The 20,895-nt window shown below is 42.6% G+C and overlaps 1 protein-coding gene across 1 annotated transcript in view; it reads left to right on the top strand.

Moving 5' to 3' along the window:
* FBXW8 (F-box and WD repeat domain containing 8) overlaps nt 1-20,895 on the top strand; it is a 126,638-nt gene that overhangs the window by 42,013 nt on the left and 63,730 nt on the right. Inside the window, exon 5 of the mRNA XM_082699777.1 lies at nt 8,506-8,663. Coding sequence (XP_082555903.1) covers nt 8,506-8,663 — 158 coding nt within the window. The remainder of the gene's footprint in view (nt 1-8,505; nt 8,664-20,895) is intronic.

Here is a 20,895-nt window from a genome sequence, read left to right as displayed (position 1 = left end):
TCTTTACTGCGTCTTTGACCTGCCCAGGCTCCTCCTGTGGCCCTTCTTGCCTTTCTGTGGTCTCACTTGGCCACTTAGCAGTGATGTGCAAAATTCCAAAAAACCCAGTTGCTGTCTTTGCTGGGTAGATAAGAAGTTCCCGCAGCCGTGACAGAGTAATTCAGGCACAACCTTTACTTTGTTGTTTCAGCCAAAATTTCTCATTTCTTTAACTGGAGAAAAATTTGTGTTCAGAAGCCACCGATGTCCATACCGGAAACCCCCTGTCTGTCTGAGTCCAGCCTCTAGCTGCATTTTCTCTGTGATGGGGTAACACTCCTGAAACACAGTGAGGGTGGGTGTATGCTTTTCCGTGTATTTAGAAGAGAGATTATCTGGAAAGTTTGTTGATAATAAGTGATTAGGAAGTGTGGTTTTTGTTTTTGTTTGTTTGGGTGATGACAGCTCTGAGAATTTTGAAATGTTTCTCAAATTATGTTTCTCATTAAAAGAACAGAAGAGATGAGCACAAGAAAACATGCCTGTCCTGTTTTGTGATGCGGCAACTGTTCTTCTTGTCCCCAGTTGCACTCTGGAAGTTAAGAGCATTGAAAACAGATGACATCATGAGTTCAGAAGGGCCACATTCTAAACCTGAGCTGTAGGTCTAGGTATGATCCACCAGAAGTAGACTTGCTTTACTGCCACCTAGTGAAGGGGAGAGTCTCAGGTAAAGCTTCCAGAAGGTCAAGCTGGGCTCACTGGAGGCCTTGTGCCAGCTCTGCTAACCATTAAGCTATTAGCTCACCAGAAGCTTTTATCAGATGCCCAGGAGTATGGTGGTGGTTTGCAATAAACTCCCTCCTTACTTAAGATTCGTAAGTCTAAAGCATTTCAGTCTGCATAAGAGAGCATACTTCTCTAGTCACATTAGAGGACCTTTTCCTCCCCGTTTTGATTTAAAAAATAACAAGCACCCTCTTTGCGTCAAGGTTTTTCTCAGCACTCCTAAATATTTCTACTTCGGTTTCTGCTGCTGTGATGTTGCCTTTTTAGGGTCTGGTTTCCGCTTTTACTGGAAGGAACAGTGACCGTGTACCAGTGTTTCTCCTCTGCCAGAAATGGTTGGAAGGAAAATTATCATTTAATGTTGCAAAATATCAACTCTTATCTCCCTTAGAATATGATTGTCCCATTTGGTCTCCTGCATTTCATCCAGCTCTGTTGCCTTTGAGGCAGTTATGCCCAAGCAGACAGGTGAAAGGAGTGCCGGTGCCTCCCTCCAGCAGCCAAGTGACTTCTGGCTGTTGTTCTGGCTTTTCTCTTTGTTAGCTTTGTCTGTCCACACAACCCAGGCTTCTGTAGGCTGGAAGCAAAGCTTTGAGTTCCCGGTTTATGTGTACATAAAATCTCATGTCTGAGTCTCTGATTTGCTTGGCACTTCCAGTGGAATTTTCTCATTTGTGATTAAGAACTGTAGGAAAATAATGGTTCCTGCATCTAAAGTAACTTGAAATACCATGCTTTTAGCCATTTTCCCACCACTTTTTCCTAGTAATTAAAAATGTGCCTTTTCAGGACGCCTGGGTGGCTCAGTTGGTTAAGCAGCTGCCTTCGGCTCAGGTCATGATCCCAGCATCCACATCGGGCTCCTTGCCCTCCGCAGGGAGCCTGCTTCTCCCTCTGACTCTGCCTTCCACTCTGTCTGCCTATGCTCGCTCTCGCTCACTCTCTCTCTGACAAATAAATAAATAAAATCTTAAAAAAAAAAATGTGCCTTTTCATTGACCATGTACCATGCCACAATATGACTTTGCTCTGAAATTGTGTATATTTGCCCCAAATTTTAAAATCTGCCCAGGAGCTAAAGATGGCAAGGACGGGACTGAGGGGTTTAGTAGTTGGCTAGTTTCAGGTGAATGTATAAAAATGGGTAATACCTGTGGCTTGCTTTTGAGACTCTTAAGATAACGTGCTTTGTAAATAGAGACAGGTGGTAAAGTTGTGTTAGACAGATGTCACCTCACTTAGGAAGGACATGCTTTCTATCTTTTTCCTTCTTTAAGAACTTTTTCTCTTGATGGTTTTCTTGCAGCCTTGGTTTATATATATAGATTTTGTACTGCTGCTCAGTATGACATTGGACTGTTTGCCATAAGGAATTTGATCATTACCCGTTAGGGACCTCTTTTTAAAAATACCTTTAAAATTTATTTTCTGCCATGAGGTGTACATGCTCTTCTGGTAAATAAGTCTGAGGTAAGGTATTGATAAGAGCCTGGAGGAGAGCATTACATTTATTATACCCTTAATGAAGGAGCTCCAGAATACCCTTAATAAATACTGGTGAACTCATGACTGCATTTATCCATCTCTGGTTCTCCAAGGAATAATGGGAAGGGCCCCAGCTACAATAACTCTGCATAACCATCATTGACTCTGACTCTATTGATTGTGATTAACCAAGATGTATGGAAAAGAGTTTTAAGTGTGTAGGGCATGTATCTCGTAAGGTCCATTAAGATGTTCATTATTTTTCAATCGCTGCGTCTTAAGCTGCACTTGATGTCTGTAGTAGAGCTTTTCTGCGGAAAGACTGCACTGTGGGATTGAGTTCATTTTGTTAATTGCATAATACTACGCAGTCATGTTTCATAGAAAACAGTAAATACTCTTGATTTCATTGATTTGTATTCTTTGGTTATTACTAAATAAAGTATGGAGCATGCAAATAGTTCTTAAAGCCTCTGCATGGTGAGGGCAAAAATGGTTCTTGAAATGAGCGGTGCTGCATTTTGGGGGGCCTCTGTCTAATTGCTTGGTGGGCTTGAAACCAGTTTTGTCCTCTGAATTTAAGCCGGTAGATTCATTCATTGAACTCTTACTGAGCACAGAATGCTGCAGAGACCCCTCCCTTGCTCCCAGGCAGCAAGGAGTTCAAGCCCCAGCAGTGACAGAATAACTTGGGAGATGCTAGGGTGGGGGGAGCAAGGCATCTGCCGTAAGACCCTAGGGAAGGGCACCCAGTACAGGCTCAGTCAGGCCGGGTTCTCCTGGAAAGGGACTTCTCAGCTGAGGGAAGGATGACAAGGAGCCAGCTAGGTAGAGTTTTATGGGGCAAGGATGCAAATAACCTGCTTACATTCTGCCACTCCTCAGTCCCAAACCAAGGGCAGGCGTTAATAGTTCAGCACAGCATTTACGTTTCTGGTACGCTGCTGGAATTCAGCTTCAGAATCCTTCTCAACACAGGGCTGCAGGCAGCCTCAGTTGATGTACTGGATTTGACACACAGACCATTTGCTAGGCCTGGCCTGAGGCCTCATGACGAGGCTCCTTTCGGCTGTTGTCAGTACTTGGTCAGAATAGAATTGTGATTTTGTTTGGGGATGGTTGTATGAATATGGCTCTGTAGAGGCTGAAGTTGTATCAGTTTTTCTGTACATCCTCCCGTGTCACCTGTGAAGTGCATATGGGAGGCACCCTTGCTTCTGCCCGGCCTCGCACTCCTTGCCAGCATAATGAGCCTTTTTTGTTGGCTTATTGCCTTCTAGTTAGAGATAGTGGTAGAATTGATGGGTTAGGTTCACGGGCTGTGTCCTGCAAGCCTGAGTCACAGTATTAAAGACGATAAATTCCTTATATTGCACTTCAATGGGGATGGTCCTTAAAAGCCATATTTGTTTGAAGACACTGTCATCTGAGGAGGCGGCCGGGCTCACTGGCTAAGCAGCAGTTTGAGGAAAGCCTGGGGACCTCTTTTGATCCCAGCTGTGCCACTAAATTATTTTTTTGTGACCTTGGGTAAGTCACTTAACCTTACTTACAGCATTCCTAAATCAAAACAACCCCCAAGGTTGTCATGAAGAGCCTTAAAAAAAAAAAAAGTTTTTAGCGAGTAAGCTCAGGCTCCTGGAAGCAAAACGTAAACACCCCCTTCCATCTCCCCACCAGAAGGGTTAAAGGTGGGGCTTGTTTTATTTTGCTTTTAGCCATACAACATTTCTTCTTTTTCTTCGGGCCTCTTAGTCCAAATGAGTAGTCTGTTCGTGGAAACTTAGTAGTTAATGGAAGCTCTTTGGTGGTAAATCATTGTAAATTGGCAACTGCTCTGGCGTGCCGAGCTTGAGAGGCTCTATTCCCATTCTTTCAACAAAAAATCAGCTGTGGTCTCTGACCTATTTATTTGGAGGTAACCCTGCCAAGCGTAAAAAAGATTGGGAAGGCGTACAGTTTCACTGGTCCATGCCCTGGACTGGGACATCCTCAGTCATCTGGAACAGGCTTCTTATTCCTTGTGTTTTTCTTTAGTGCTCTCACAGCAGCTAATATATTAGTTGCCGTTGTACTTTGCACAGACACTAATTAGAGAGCCATCAACATTGGGGTCCAAAGGCTTACTGACAATGCAACTGTCATAGTGGCGTCTTAATTGGTTGAGTGTAATTGTCATTAGGCAGCGATAAAGACATCTGGAGCTCTGGAGAAAAATCAGCTTTTTTTCCTACCTCCCTTCGATATCTGTTCTTGCTTCTCCTGGCCAATGTTGTTAAGCACTTTTAGATCACATTTAGGGTTTGGTCCAGTTCCCTCTGCTCCAGCCATCGTTTTACCCTCCTGAAAATGTCTGTTTCTTTAGCACGAGTTCATTAGCACAGAGTCTGATCTCCACTGCTATGGCTGCTCTCACTTGCCTTCTATTCTAGAGTCTGGCGCTGAGTCATCACGTGGTACCTGCTGAGCCGGTATTATTTGTTTCCCTCAAAAAAGAGAACATGGAGTCTTTTATATTTTGCCTCCTGAGCCATTTGCATTATGCTATTCTCCTGCTCTTTGGCCATGAAGAATGGAGTTCATTTAAATGGCTATCTTTGAAAGTGTTCTTCTTTATCAAAATAATTTAGCTTAGCCTATGCTTTTATACATATTTTAATCATTTTGGAAGTAAATGCAAGGAGTTTAACACCTCTCGATGTGTGTGTTCCGAGTGTCTCGCTGATCATTAGCAGTGGAGGGTGGGCAGTAGAAGTCAAAGGAGGCGCCAGTCATACCAGTCGAGTTGTTACTCATGGATACCCCCTCCCGATCCCTGTGTATTAGCTGTGTGTAAGGCACTCTGATAGAGATAGAGCATTGAGATGTGGCCTTCTTCAGGACCTGAGCATCAAGTGGAGATGTGGCAGGTAATGAACACCATTTCTTTAGATACAGAGCAGTTGATACAGTGTAGTTGAACCAGAGAAGGCTTCATGGAGGAAGAGGGTCTGTGCTAAACATTGAGCAGTTGGTAGGCTTGTGCTAGGTCAGTGGTTCTCAGTCTTGCCTAACCGCTGGAAACACTGATGCCTGGCTCCACTCCCAGGGTCAGACTTCATCAGTGGTCTGGGTGTACTTTGAATATCAGGAAATGGAAAGCATCCCAGGTGATTCTCACACGCAGCCAACATTGGGATCCACTGGGCTGGCTTGGTAGGAGGGAAAACACTCCGGAAAAGTGGATAATGTGAGCAAAGGTGCTGCAGTAAGAGTCTATGGAAGCCAGGAATGGCAGACTTGTCCGGAGACAGGTTCATGCTAAGGAAGACCAATGAGACCTGGGAGAGAAGCTAGTGTGTGGAGGGATCTCTGTGCTAGGCCCAGTAATTAAAATGTCACCAATAAGACATTAAGGCTTGAGTAGCTAGAGGGCTTTCTAAGTGTCAAGTGCTATTCTAGTCTGACTCAGGACTTCTAGTGTTGGGCTCATAGCTATGAGCAAGACCCAGCCCCTGACCTTAGAAGCTGATGGGTTCTTGGGGATCTGGACAGACCGTTGCTGTGAGAGAAAAGTCTAGGCTGCTATGGTGTAGGCTAGATCACAGGGAGACATGGTCCAGTGGGAAGGGGAAGAGAGGAAGGAAAAATGATTATTTGTGTCATCAGGTACTTCTTGAGGGCTTGGCTTGTGCAGGGCTGATGGGGTGGGGGAGGCTTGGGACTAAGGGGCCCTGAGGCATTGAGCGGTTTGGATGGGGGCAGCATCCCTGGGGATGGAAATGGAGAGGGCGTGGCCACCAGAACACCTTGGGCAATGTGGGTGGGGCCAGGGTGTGTGTGTGTGTGTGTGTGTTTGCTCAGTTTTGTACCAGGGACTAGGACTGATGTTGTCACTGAGGAAAGGAAGGATTTCAGCAGTGGGCTAGTTTGTGGTGAACTAAAGCCTTTTGAGGAGAACACGGGTTTAATTCTAGACCTGCGGCATCTCAGGGTCAGGGGGACAACATTTCTGTGGAGGAAAAGCCCTGTGAGGACCCGTTAGACATGAACAGAGCGCTCTTCTCTGTGGCAGCCCTGCCAGTGAGGAGAGTGAGTGGCAGCTGTATCTCACAAGGGGCTCCCTGTTGTGTGTGGGCCGGCAGTTCATCAGGTTCTGGTTTTGTTGCTTTGCCTCAGAACTTTGTAAAGCGGCTTTAGGGCTGGAGCTTAGGCCCTGACATGCTCTCTGGCCACAGGGGCCCCGATGGGGTGCACAAAGGGCCCTGAGAGACTGTGTGTGCGGCCGCTGTACCAGGCATCAAAGGAAAGTTAGTACGTTTCCAAGTCCCGGAGTTCTCGGACTCCTACATTGGCTTTCTGTGTCTTCCTTTCACTCCTTGTCTCTATTTCTGATGGTGTTGCCGTCCGTCTCACCTTTCTTTTCTGAAATGGCTCCTTCCTTTCATGTAGAACTTAAGAATCTAATCATGCACAGTCTAGACGTTCAAACGTGTTATCTTTGTTCACTGTCTCTGTAGCTAAGCAAATGGCCTTAGTCCAGGGAATACCTGAGTTCTTTTCTGGGGTGTCAGGGTGAGCCTGGTAGATTTGGCGTAGTGGTGTGTGTTCTTGTATAGGTTTCCTCATTAAGAAGGGTGATCTGGAATGCTGCCTAGAGGACCTGGGAGCCAGAGGCCATGCTTTGGCCACAGTGATATCACTATCTACCCTTACTTGGCATCGCCAGGCTTAACAACACTCATGGAGTGAGCATTCCTATTTACTGGGGGATCAGTCGTCATGCGGATTTCCTTCAGCCCAATTTTTGAAAGCGTGTCTCTCTCGCTGGCTCTTTACACCACAGGCGCACTCCCTGGGCATCGTCCTGTGGGGCGAGAGCGAATTTTCCTACTGAGGGAATTTATGTGACAGAATCATCTTTGAATCACATAATGTATATATTTACCAGCAATAATTTGAGGGAATTACTGCTATATTCAGTAAAAGAAGCACTCCTTTATCAGAATGTTCTTAGTTGTTTTTTTACATATATATTTTTTAACGATTTTACTTATTTGAGAGAGTGTGCCCATGAGCAGGGGGAGGGACAGAGGGCGACGCAGTCTCCCTGCTGAGTAGGAAACCCAATGTGGGGCTCGATTCCAGGACCTGAGCCAAAGCCAGACGCTTAACTGACTGAGCCACCCAGGGGTCCCTCTTAGTTTCTTTATTAACAAATCTCACATGAGAGATTGATCTGTAACTACTTGATAGATATATCATGTGATAGATTTCAGTAGTTGAATTCATCTCAGAGATTATCTTGAGTCTTTATGGTTTTTATGTGGGATCTAAGAAACGCTGAAGGAACTATGGCCAGGGTCTCTAGAAGACTGTGAACCTGCTTAAAGTCATGTGCCTGTCTTTGTGTTTGTGGGGTACATCATTAGACTCTTAAAGCCTTTCTAACATGCCTCCCCGTGGTTAGCTGATTTACATGTTGAACCAAACTCTCTGTAGCAGATGTAAGGAACTTAGCATAAATACTTCGATGGCAGACAGCACACCACCTCGTCATCTGGCCATTCCATTATCCTCGTGTCTGAGGGGCCTCATGTCTGAGCAGGTTCTGGCCCTGTCTTGGCTTTGATGGAGAGAGTCATTTGTTGGAGTGGCAGTAGTAATAGGAGAGAGTGAGTGCTCCTATTTTCTAAGTGGGCAAAACCGGGGAGTGTCATGCATTTCGGCAAGAGCTTTTCATGAGAAGGCAGCATTGTCTGGCTGCTAAAGGCAAGATTTAATTGTTTCAGCAAATCAATTAGTCTTTAGGGACTTTAATCAGTCAAATCTGATGCATGGATGAGGCATTAGAAAGCTCGCGCCTGTAAGACCATTAGTCCTTAGCTTTTCTCTCTTGGTCTGTCTTTTGTGTATGTGTGTAAATACTCTGGCCTCTACAGATTTCTGCTAGTGATCCCTTTGTTGGGATAACGCAAGGCAGTAGATTGGTTATGATAGCGTAAGGGAGATCTTGATGCCAAAATCTTGTAGTACGGTGTTCTCATTTGAATTGTCACCCTTGTGCCGTGTGAGAGCATGAACTGTGTTCACAGCCTTCTGTCAGCTAGGTGACCTTTTCTCCTGTTGGAATTACTCCTCTAAATAATATTACAAGAATGGCTGCCCACCAACCAAATCTTACTTCTGTTGTTTTAAGGTTCTCCCTGTTTTCTCTACCATGGCCCCGCTCTCTAGTCCCCGTTTGGAACCAAGTGTGCTCTTCTTTTCCAGATATACATCAGGGGACGTGAGGGTGTGGGACACCCGCACCTGGGACTACACAGCCCCTTTCCTGGAATCAGAGTATGAGGAGGACGAGCCTGGAATGCAGCCATATGTCTCCTTTGTGAGGATAAACAGCTCGCTGGCGGTAGCAGCTTATGAGGATGGTAAGTAACCGCAACCCTCCTCCCTATTAAGGAAAAAAAGCTTTACAAAAATTAAGCAGCTGTGGCCGGCTCCCCCCTGTAATCCCTCCATACATACACGTGGGCACACACACATGTTCACACACATACACTCACTCTTGCCTTTATGTGAAGAAGTTGGCCAATAACCCTTCCATGCATTAGTAGGCAATGGAGCAGAGCACCCAGTAAGACTGGTGTTTAATTCCTACTGGAACTGGCGGGCTGGGTTTCAGTGCCAGACACGAGGCTGGCCAAGCCATCTTAAGCAAATAGCTTGTTTGGTATAAAATATTAAATATACTTGGCCTACTTTTCCTTTAGTCTCTGCTCAGTCCAAAGGGAACTGGGAAAAGGGGGGATAGACAGATAATCTGTTGACAGATATGGAAAGAGAAAAATAAAAGTCAGTGCCTACCTTCACCTGGCATTTACATACCATAGAAAATAATTTATGGTGATATAGTGTCTCTTTGGGATTGATAGTTATTTTTGTGTATGAACAACCATGGATTTACAGAACTAGTTAAGAAAAGCCTAAAATTATATTAACCTAAGTCCTGAAACACCTGTCAGCTTGTAACTAATAGGAATAATAATTTTGATGGCCGTGATATCCTATGCTCCTAAGTTCTATTATGTTGTGATCTTGCAGTCTCCAAAAGCTTGATTTCCCCACTTGCCTGAGTTGGACCACAAAATGTTTTGGAATGTTAGTCTTCATGTCATGTCACTGTTGGAAATATTGGGAGTCAGTGAAACAACCACAGAGTCCATGGTTGGCTCAGATGGACAAAACTGTAGTAAAGTAACTAATGGGCAATTTTATATCTATATGTCACTTAAAAAGAGGGCTGAGGGGCGCCTGGGTGGCTCAGTGGGTTAAGCCGCTGCCTTCGGCTCAGGTCATGATCTCAGGGTCCTGGGATCGAGTCTCGCATCGGGCTCTCTGCTCAGCAGGGAGCCTGCTTCCTCCTCTCTCTCTGCCTGCCTCTCTGCCTACTTGTGATCTCTCTCTGTCAAATAAATAAATAAAATCTTAAAAAAAAAAAAAAGAGGGCTGAAATCTTGAAATGTATTACTTTATGTATTACTTTCAACATATTACTTTAACAACATGAACTCTATTCTTTCAGTTTTGATGGTAGTGGACTCCATTGATAGATTTCTTTTTAGCTTCTAGAAATTCAGCTAAGCTCTTTCTGCAGTATGTAGAATTTCCTGTATGTTTGTTGAGCTCCTGGGTAGGTAACACAAGATCGGCTTGAGTGTGTTTCCAAATTACCAGTGTTTCTCTAAAAAATGAGTATGCAGAGGCTGTAGTACAATTAGAATCCTACAGTTCTAGCATCCTCTCCTAGCCTTCCTCAGCCACACACGTTCTTCTTCGGATGGGGAAACTGGAATCCAAAGAGGCCAGCTAGGTGATTTGCTTGAGGCTGAGCTGTGAGTCCAGTAGTGAATCCAGAAGGGTGACTGTGTGTCCCAGGCCCGCTGGGTTGGGATGCACACTTTATCTGCTACTAAACACAGAGACACCTGCAGAGATGTGCGCCTGGTTGATCGGCATCCCCATGTCTCCTATCTTGGGAGCTTGAAAACCCAGCTTGAGGAGATGGGCTAGTGTGCTGCCAGTTTCCCATCATTGGTCAGAAGTGTCTTTGTCCCCCTCGTCCCTATTGCTGCACAGAAGCCTCGGGAAACCATGCAGATGGGAGACAGAAACTACCTTCTTTGTTTTTTTTGTTGTCGTTATTGTTGTTTTTATTATGTTAGTCACCATATAGTACATTAGGGGTTTTTTTTGTTGTTTTTGTTTTTTTAACGATTTTATTTATTTATTTGACAGAGATCACAAGTATGCAGAGAGGCAGGCAGAGAGGAAGGGAAGCAGGCTCCCTGCTGAGCAGAGAGCCCGAATTGGTGCTCGATCCCAGGACCCTGGGATCACGACCTGAGCTAAAGGCAGAGGCCTAACCCACTGAGCCACCCAGGGTGCCCCAGTACATTAGTTTTTGATGTAGTGTTCCAAGTTTCATTGTTTACATATAACACCCAGTGCTCCATGCAATATGTGCCCTCCTTAATACCCACCACCAGGCTCACCCATCCCCCACCCCCCAAAAACCCTCAATTTGTTTCTTGGAGTCCACAGTCTCTTCTGGTTCGTCTCCCCCTCTGATTTCCCCTCTTTCACTTTTCCCTTCCTTCTCCTAATGTCCTCCATGTTATTCCGTATTTTCTACAAGTAAGTGAAACCATATGATGATGCTCTGCTTAACTTATTTCACTCAGCATAATCTCCTCCAGTCCCATCCATGTTGATGCAAAAGTTGGGTATTCATCCTTTCTGATGCCTGAGTAATATTCCATTGTATATATGGACCACATCTTCTTTATCCATTCATCTGTTGAAGGGCATCTCTGCTCTTTCCACAGTTTGGCTATTGTGGGCATTGCTGCTATGAACATTGCGGTACACATGGCCCTTTTTTTCACTACGTCTGTATCTGTGGTAAATACCCTCTTTGGCAAATACTTGGTAAATAATGGCCAAAATATATTTTTAAAACTTGATTTAAGGGACGCCTGGGTGACTCAGTTGGTTGAGTGGCTGCCTTCGGCTCAGGTCATGATCCCAGCGTCCTGGGATCGAGTCCTAGATCGGGCTCCTTGCTCAGCAGGAAGCCTGCTTCTCCCTCTGCCTCTGCCTGCCACTCTGTCTGCCTGTGCTCACTCTCTCTGACAAGACAAAAAACAAAACAAACAAAAAAACTTGATTAAAAAAAATACAGTTAACATTCAAAAAGAGCAAAAATAATATACAAAGTAAAAGAAAATATATCCCCCGAAAAAGCTCAACTGCTTCTCCCTTGCATCCTACCTTGGTCCCTCCCCTTGTACATCTTACACATGGATCCTGTGCTACGTACTTCTCTGCAACTTGCCCTTGTTTTGTTTTTAACATAATGACACATCTTGGTATCTTTCCCTGTTGGCACTTATAGGTAAACCTTATTTTTTTTTCAGGCTGAGTACAATGGCACAATGCAGCTATATTTATAATTAGAGCCCTTAATGATGCACACTTTGATGGTTTATACACTCTGATGGTTTATTTTTGTTACTAAAAACCGTGCTGCGAGCAATATCCTCAAATCCCACAAAGGACTCGTGCAGATATAGCTATGGGGTAAATTGCTAGTAATAACTGGGTTGGAAGCTACACATGCTTTATGTTTTGATAAATATTACCAGATTGCCCTCCACAAAGGTTCTTCCAGTGAATGGTCGTACCACCATATGTATGAGAGCAGTGGCTTCCTCACGCAGGTCTGATAGGTGGAAAAGACATTGCACTCTTGCCTTTGTTTTACTTTCTTTATATGGATGTGAACACCTTTTCATTGTCTTTTTTTTTTCCTGTTTCTCTGCAAATTGCTGGTTCCTGTCTGTTCTCATTTTTCTCTGGGTTATCTTTTCTGATTAGAAAGGGAAATAGTCTTGCCATACCTATTTAAAATTTTTTTTCAGTTGGTCAGTTATTCTTCAGTGGACTTTGTTATGATTTATTTTTCTGGATGGTAGTTGTAGATGTATGTAATTTTGATTTTTGAAATCTATAATTGAGTGGGCTTTGTTCTGTAATGTTTTTGACTAAGTACTACATTTTTAGGGCTGTAAGATCAAACTAATAGAAATGGTTACCCATTGAGAAGTCTTGCTCTTTTTTTTTTTTTTTTTTAGATTTTATTTATTTGATAGCACAAATGGGGAGTGGCAGAGGGAGAAGCAGACGCCCCACTGAGCAGGGAGCCTGATACGGGGGGCTCTATCCCAGAGCTTGGGATCATGACCTGAGCCAAAAGCAGATGCTTAACCACCTGAGCCACCCAGGTGCCCCAAGATGTCTTGCTTTTACCCATTTTTGTCCTCTCCATTCTAAAGCAGCCATATATTTTAGTTCTCTTTTTATCCTCCCGGTATTTGTGCTGCAGATAAGAATGTCCGTATTCTCCCCCTTTCTGAAATGAAAGACCACAAATTACATTATTCCATATGTTGGCTTTTTTCACTTAATTATCTGTCTTGAAAGCTTGTCCCTGTCTGTATATAGAAAAACCGCCTCCTTTCTCCCCCTTATACTGCGTGGTATTCCTGTGTACAAGGACCGTGGTTCAACTTACACAGCCCCTTACTGAGGAGTAGTTGTGTTGTTTCAGACCTTCTGCTATTAAAAGGTAGCAATAAGCCTTACCTGTAGGACATTTCTTGTGAGTAGAGGAATGGTCGTTTCCTATAAAATTTATGAATCCAAGGGTAAATGCTGATAGGTTTCTACAATTTTGCACTCTCACCGGCAAGGTATGTTGGTATGCCCATTTCGTCACACTTTTGCCAGCAAAGTGTGTTTTAGACTTTGAGGTGTTGTCAGTTTGATAGACTAGAAATGGTATCCAAATGTAGTTTCAATTTATATTTCTCTTAGCTTAAGATTTCTTTTCATATTTGTACCTGCTACTTGTACGTCTTTCTTCTAGTAAGCTATGGGTTATTTTTCACACCTGAATCTTGACCAATAGAGTTTATCCTGTGACAGTATAAAATACGAATATGAGGCTATTTTTTCCAGCCTCTCTTCTTAGAAAGCCCCTCACTCCCTACCTCACTGGCTCGAGGTGCTATCTTTATCAGTTTTTTGATGTGAGATTCTCTCGGTACTCAGGTCTGTTTCTGCGTGTTATGCTCTGATTGCTTACGTTTATACCATCAAGTTGGCGTTGTCTTTCTGGGTCCCGCGGCATTGTTGATGTCACGATTCCTGTATCTCCAGTTCATTTCGGGACTAGGATTATGTCTTCGGTGAGAACTCTTGCATTTTTACTTCTCTTCTCACTCTGAGCTTGCTTTACTAGCCGATTGGGGCTTTACTATTTCTGGGATACACAACAACTTTTCATTTTTCTCTCAGACCTCAGGTGTCATTGTCTTTGGTCTCCCTTCATTTTAACAGATTGAGACTGTGATATTTATACCAACATATTCATGAGTAGCTACTTCTGAGGCAAAGACAGATTGAAAACATCAAATGCACATTTTTATATTGCTCCTTTTCAGGAGCAGCAAACAGGCACTTCTTAGGCAAAACATGGCAGGAAAGAAATGTACCTTGTGGGGTCTGCTGTATGACATTTGTGACGGTGCCCAACAGAAGAGAAGAATATGATGAAATGAGTTAATGAACTTCAGCTCCCTGGCTGTGCTGAAGGAAGTTCTGTAGTCACTGAGCCCCATTGATGGTCTACACACGTATTCTCCACAGAAGGAGTCAGATCCAGAGGGGAGATGGAAGCTGCTTTGGGAGAAAGTAAGTCGTCCCTACATCCTTTTTAGCCTCCTCGCCCGGTAGGAACACTGTACACCCACCTGGGGTGTTGAGATTTGGCAAGGTGATCCACAGTTGTGATTTTTTGAATTCCAACCCACTGGCCTCATATTTCTTCTGCCTTGTTTCCGATTGTCAGCACTGGCCATCCTCCAGTTTGATTTTACCACTAATTGTGTTGCACGTTACCGTACCGAAATGAATCAAATCAAAATGCTTTTCCTGGAGCATTAGATAAAGCAGGCGAAGGTTCCGAGTAATGAGCAGATGCTGCTAATGCAGGGACAGTGGGGACCTTGCCAGGACTCCATCTGCTCCACGCTCGCCTGCCTCTGGCCCCGAGCCACAGCATTAGGGAAGGCGGTGTACTCGAAACCCACTCTCCGCTCACAGAGTTTATCTTGAAAACTCACTGTTTGGTGAGAAATGAGATTACACACTTTTTAGGTGCAAAGAAGTTCTCGTTTGTCCCTCAAAGTGGAGAGGAGAGACCAGGCACAGCGCATATTAGCATGCAGGAGCCGAGATGGAATAGCCAACGGTTGTCTCTGTGTGCTGCCATGAAGCAAGGCAAAGTGGCTTATCCACTTCTGCAGCACTCCCAGTGCAATTGTTTGAACACACACATGCTCCATTGTCCGGGGCTGTGCCCGCCCTGGGCCCGGGTGACTATGATTTCTCATTTACTGGCGTAGTAACAATGGATGGGAGGAGTGGGTCTCTCCAGGCTTCTTTTTAGCAGAGAACAGTAGGACCATGTTTTAGTTAGATGGCTATGATGAAGAGTAGGTGCTTTTAAAACTTCATAATTTTATGTTTAATTAAAGACAGTTCTTTGATAGTTTTGCATATGTCTCTTCTTTGTGTGACAATGGTGACATTGGAATGTAATGATACAACCTTTGAATGTAATACTATACAATAAACAATATTCTTCACCTCCCAATCAAGATAGAAGTTTTACAAGAAGTTTAACATGCTAAAGCATTGCTTGGGAGATGGCTAAGACAGCTGGGTGTGGGATGTGGATATGACTTTTTTTTTTTAATTGTCAAGACCTGCCTTTTCTGGTCATTGTTTCAACAACCAATTTTTGCTTGAAACCTTTGCCTAACCTTAGGTCTGGTGGACTTGCTTAGGTATTTGACGACAAAAAAAAAAAAAAAAAAAAAAAAACAACTTTTTGATAATCCCAAAATACCAGGTATAGTCCTTATAAAAGATAGGATACCTTTATAAACATGAACAATGAACAGTAAGAATGCTCACGTTTTAAAGGTGCTCAGAGTGGAGTTGAACACTGAAATGCAGAGATGGTTCTTTTGGTGTCAAAGGATTTGGGGAATTGAACTTTAAATTTGACTACCATTTGGCATGGTCTAGAGTGCTAGACTGTGTTTCATACATAGACAGGCTGTGGGAACTATGCTTATGTGCTGGAAGTGTTTGAATAAAAAAATTTTTTTTAAGTTTTTCCATTTTTCAGTAAGAAGAATTTGAAATTATATATCATACTTACTTCTGTATGCTTTGGCCGGAATATGCGTTGTATCTACGTATTAGGGCAGTGTTCCTCAAATGGGTGTCCAGAGAGAGAATCTTGAGCAGGAGCTGTGAGATCTCCAGAAAAGTTTGTTGTTGTTGTTGTTGTTGTTTAAGATTTTACTTATTTCTTTGACAGAGATCACAAGTAGACCGAGAGGCAGGCAGAGAGAGAGGAGGAAGCAGGCTCCCTGCTGAGCAGAGAGCCGGATGTGGGGCTCCATCCCAAGACCCTGGGATCATGACCTGAGCTGAAGGCAGAGGCTTTAACCCACTGAGCCACCAAGGCACCCCAATTTGTTGTTGTTGGTTTTTTTAAATCTGTATTTTTATAGTAATCTAAAAAAAAAAAAATCTGGATCCTTTGACCTTGTAACTAAACCATGCAGCATGATCTCAGTATTTGAATTTGCATTTTGTGTTCACAGACAGTTGGTACCAAGTGATCACCTACATGTCTTGTGATTGTTTTTCATGCTAAGGGTTCCACAGATGACTTTTTATTTTATTTAATTAATTAATTAATTTATTTTCCACAGATGACTTTTTATAGAGGTCTGCAAGCTCTCAGATTTAAGAAACACTGGGGAGGGAAGTTCTCAATTTCTACGATTACTGCAAATTTTTTTAAAGATTTTATTTATTTATTTGACAGAGATCACAAGCAGGCAGAGAGGCAGGCAGAGAGAGAGGAGGAAGCAGGCTCCCCGCTGAGCGGAGAGCTTGATGTGGGGCTCCATCTCAGGACCCCAGGATCATGACCTGAGCCAAAGGCAGAGGCTTTAACCCATTGAGCCACCCCAGGCACCCCACGATTACTACAAATTTTTGATGTTACTACTGAAAATAATTTGGAAAATGTCTTTTCATGCAGAAAGTGATACATTGAATTTATGTTATGAAATTTGGTGTTAATCTTCTGGTTTACTGGGGTGGTTTTACTGAAAACTGATTTTTAATAATATACCGGCATAAATTCAAAGTAGCTATCCAGTGTTAGTAGGGTTGAGGTTAAAAATGGAAAGGAACAATGAATAGCACAGAGTATTTTTGTCGAAGGATAGTTTAGACTAGAGAAATAAATTGTCCATGTTCTTAAATTTACCTAATAAAATCACACATGAATTTTTTTTTTGGAGACTGATAAATCAGATTTTCAGTGTAAGAATTTAATTTCCCTTTTAATACCTGCAATTTTGATTGTGGCATTTATTCTATACTAAACCCTACAGCTCTTTTAAAGCAGAAGTAAACATATTTGTGGAACGTATTTTTGTTTTAAAAGCAAGATGTGTCTGCCTGTCAGCCATCTCAGTCAAAAAGTCATTAAGCAAGCTACAGTGGAGTAGGAAAGCAATGCTGTGGGGCAGGGACAGGTGGAGGAGGGAGTCTGAGTGGAACAGTGTCCTGGCAGGTGTGGAAGGTTTGAGACATCCGGAGAGATTGGGCAGATAAGTATATTAATAAGGGTAATGGAAGCCAATTTTCTCACTATTGGTGAAGGAAGTTACGGGCATGGAGAAGGGCTATCCAGATGAACCCTGTGGGGCTGGATTGGAATAAAACGTGTTGGTGTGGAATTCCTGATTTTCATATAGATAAGTAAATAGAGGTATCTCTGTGTTTACATGTAAGCATATTCATACATGTCCTAGCTTCATTTGCTGTGAAGGTATAGAAGCAGCAATAGTCCAGTAGCAATGAGCATAAGTGCTTGGATCTTAAAAATACCAGTCTTGGGGGCGCCTGGGTGGCTCAGTGGGTTAAAGCCTCTGCCTTCGGCTCAGGTCATGATCCTGGGGTTCTGGAATCGAGTCCCGCATCGGGCTCTCTGCTCAGCGGGGAGCCTGCTTCCTCCTCTCTCTCACTGTCTGCCTCTCTGCCTACTTGTGATCTCTTCCTGTCAAATAAATAAATAAAAATAAAAAATACCAGTCTTAGGGCACCGAGGTGGCTCAGTCAGTTAAGCATCTGCCTTCGGCTCAAGTCATGATCCCAGGGTCCTGGGATCGACTCCCCGATAGGGCTTTCTTGCTCAGCAGGAAGCCTGCTTCTCCCTCTCCCACTGCTGTGCTCTCTCTCACTGTCTCTGTCACTATCTGTCTCTCTTTCCCTCTTTCTCTCTCAAAAAAATCTGAAAAAAAAATGAATACCAATGCCCACTAAAAGGAATCAGGGCTGCTTGGCGAAGAGGCTGACTCCAGGGCTTGGGTAGGGAAAGAACAAAATAATCCTGGAACATCCTATTGTACCAGGAAATACGGAAGTACTTAAGGAATTATGGTGACATGTCAAAAGAATACAGAAGCCACCTTGAAGGTAGCTTTAAAGAGGCCAGGCTGGTCTTTTTGTGGGATGTTCTTCAATTTGGGTTTCTAATACTCCTCACGATTCGACTCGGTTATGCGTTTTTGGCTGAACTATCACAGAAGTGATTCTGTGTTCGTCTCAATGCATTCTGTCACGTAGCACAAGATGTCAGTTTGTCCCATTAGTGATGTTAAATTTGACCGCTTTATTCATTTGGCATCTGCCAGGAGTCTTGACTATGAAGTTACTTTTCTCCCCTTACTCTGTAATGTAACTAGAGTTCAGCAGGGAGATTCTTTGAGACTTAATATCCCATCCCTTATCTTCTTCTCCTCTGCTAGTTTTAGCGTCCGTTGATTTTTTTTTTTTTTTTTTGGTCTCTATTATTGCCATTATAACTGCCAATTAGTGATCTTCTAATTCCTTCTACATTTGTTAGGTGACATTCTATGGTAAATGTGTACCTCTGTTACTGTCATGATTTTGATACTCAGATTGCGCCAGATTTGGCCAGTTCTCAAACTCATGAAGGTTAAAAAAAGAAACTATTCCAGGTTGAAGGACACAAGGCAGCTGAATGCCATGTATCATCTTGGATTGGATTCTTTAGCTATAAAGGACATTACGGGGACAAATGGCAGTGGGATCTGAATAATGGGTATATAAAAGTTCTTGTAAATTTTCTGTAATTTTCAGATTGTTTCAAAATAAGTTAAAACTTTTGTTTCTGATTAAGATGAAATAACAGGGACTAGATTTATCCTCTGCCTTAAACTGGAAAACTGGACAGAATGTATTAATGGTTTTCAGACATTAATCTCTAAGAGATCAGTCTTGGGCTGTTTTTCAAACAAGAGGAATCCTACAATTACACCAGCTAACCAGCTGGAAACAACCCAGTACAGGGAAAGGGAACCTGAACAGATAGATCCTGGACCTCATGTTGAGGAGACACCAAGAGGTCAAGGAAGCCAAGGTGGAAAGAATTTGTGGGCCAGAGTATCAGGGAGGAGGGAGCTGCACAGAGAGAATTCTACAGACCTATAGGGACTCCTCTGTCTTTGAGTACTGCTTTGCCCATGTTTGAGAAGAAATACCTGAGAGCAGGGAAAGAACCACCTGAAAGAAGGCAGATCAGTTTCTGAAGCTCACACAGGGCTAGGAATGGTCTGTATCCCCACCAACCAGCATGGAAAGACCTCACTCTTATAAGGCCATGATCCCATCTGCAGGGCCTACACGCAAGACTTAATCTAATCCTAATTACCTCCCAAGGCTCCATCTCCAAATAGCATCTCACTGGGGGTTAAAGCTTCACCCTGTGAATTTTGGGGGGAGACACAGACATTCAGTCCATAACACCAACACTAAAGCTATTAAATTCTTTTTAAAGATTTTATTTATTTTAGAGAGTGAGCAAGAGTGCATGATCAGGGGAAGAGCTGATGGGGAGAATCTCCAGAAGACTCCATGTTGAGCACAGAGTCTGAAGTGGGGCTTGATCCCAGGTCCCTGAGCTCATGACCTGAGCCAAAACCAAGAGTCAGAGGCTTAACTGACTGAGCCACCTAGGTCCCTGAAAGCCATTATTTAAATATGAATATACACATAGGTTTAAAAGTAAAAGGATGGAAATTTACACAGTGCAAACAGAAAGCTGGAGTGGCTACATTACTTTCCAACAAAATTTTAGTACAAGGAATATTAGGGATTAAAAGGGGAATTTTGTAATGATAAAGGGGTCAGTTTATCAAACATAGTAATCCTAAATATGTATCTCCTAACACAACTTGGGGGTTGCCTGGATGGTTGAGTCAGTTAAGTGTCCAACTCTTGATTTTGGCTCAGGTCATGACCTCAGGGTCATGAGATCAAGCCCCACATCAGGCTCCATGCTCAGTGGGGAGTCTTCTTGAGATTCCCTCTCCCCCACTGCCCTTCCCCTGCTTACATGGTCTCCCTCTCTAAAATAAACAAAATCTTTAAAAAAAGAAAAAGTGAAACAAATGTAGATAAATTGAAAGAGGAAATAGATAAATTCATAATTATAGTGGAAATTTCAGGCACTTTTATTTCAGTAATTGATGTAAGTAATTGGTAAGGTCATAAAAGATTGAACAACGTTGTCAGCCAACTTTACCTGATTGACATTTATAGAACTTTCCACATAACAGCTACAAAATACACATTCTTTTCAGGTAGCCTCAAAATGTTGGCCAAGATAGAGTATGTTCTGGGCCATAAAATTAGTTTCAGTAAACTTAAGAGGATTGAAACCCTGCAGAATATGTTCTCACTGAAAGTACATTTTTCAACAAACATAAAATTAAAGTAAAAATAACAGAGCGCTATAAAATCTCCAAATATTTGGAAATTATACAATGCATTTATAAATAACTTAAGAGTTAAAGAAGAAATCAAGAAGTATTTTGAACTGAATGAAAACAAAAAACCATATATCAAAATGTATAAAATGTAGCTAAAGCAGTGCTTAGAGTGAAATTTAAAGCAATAAATGCTGAAATTATAAAAGTTTCAAATCAATGATATAACTTTTCACCTTAAGTAGAAAAAGAGCAAATTAAAATAAGCCAGAGAAATACAGTAATAAAGAACAGGAATCACAGAAATTGAGAAAATACTACAGGAAAATCAAAACTAGTTCCTTAAAAAAAAAAAAAAAAAGTGACAAGCACTAGTCAGAGTGATTAGGGGAAAAAAATGCCAATGTCAGGAATACAACAGAGGGGACATCCTTATAGATCCTACAGTTGTGAAGAAGACTATAGTGAAAAATTATGAACAAGTTTATACCAGTAAACTTGATCTCTTAGATGAAGTGTCTAAATTGATTTTCTTTGAGAGATAAACATTACCAAAATTCACTTAAGAGCTAGAAAACTCGAATGGCTCTATTTCCATTAAAGAAATGGAATTTGTAATGCAAAATTTTCCCATGAGGAAACCCACAAGTCC

Source organism: Mustela nivalis (assembly GCF_964662115.1).
Source record: "Mustela nivalis genome assembly, chromosome: 14".
Lineage (NCBI taxonomy): Eukaryota > Metazoa > Chordata > Mammalia > Carnivora > Mustelidae > Mustela > Mustela nivalis.
This window is presented reverse-complemented; position numbering and strand designations above follow the sequence as displayed.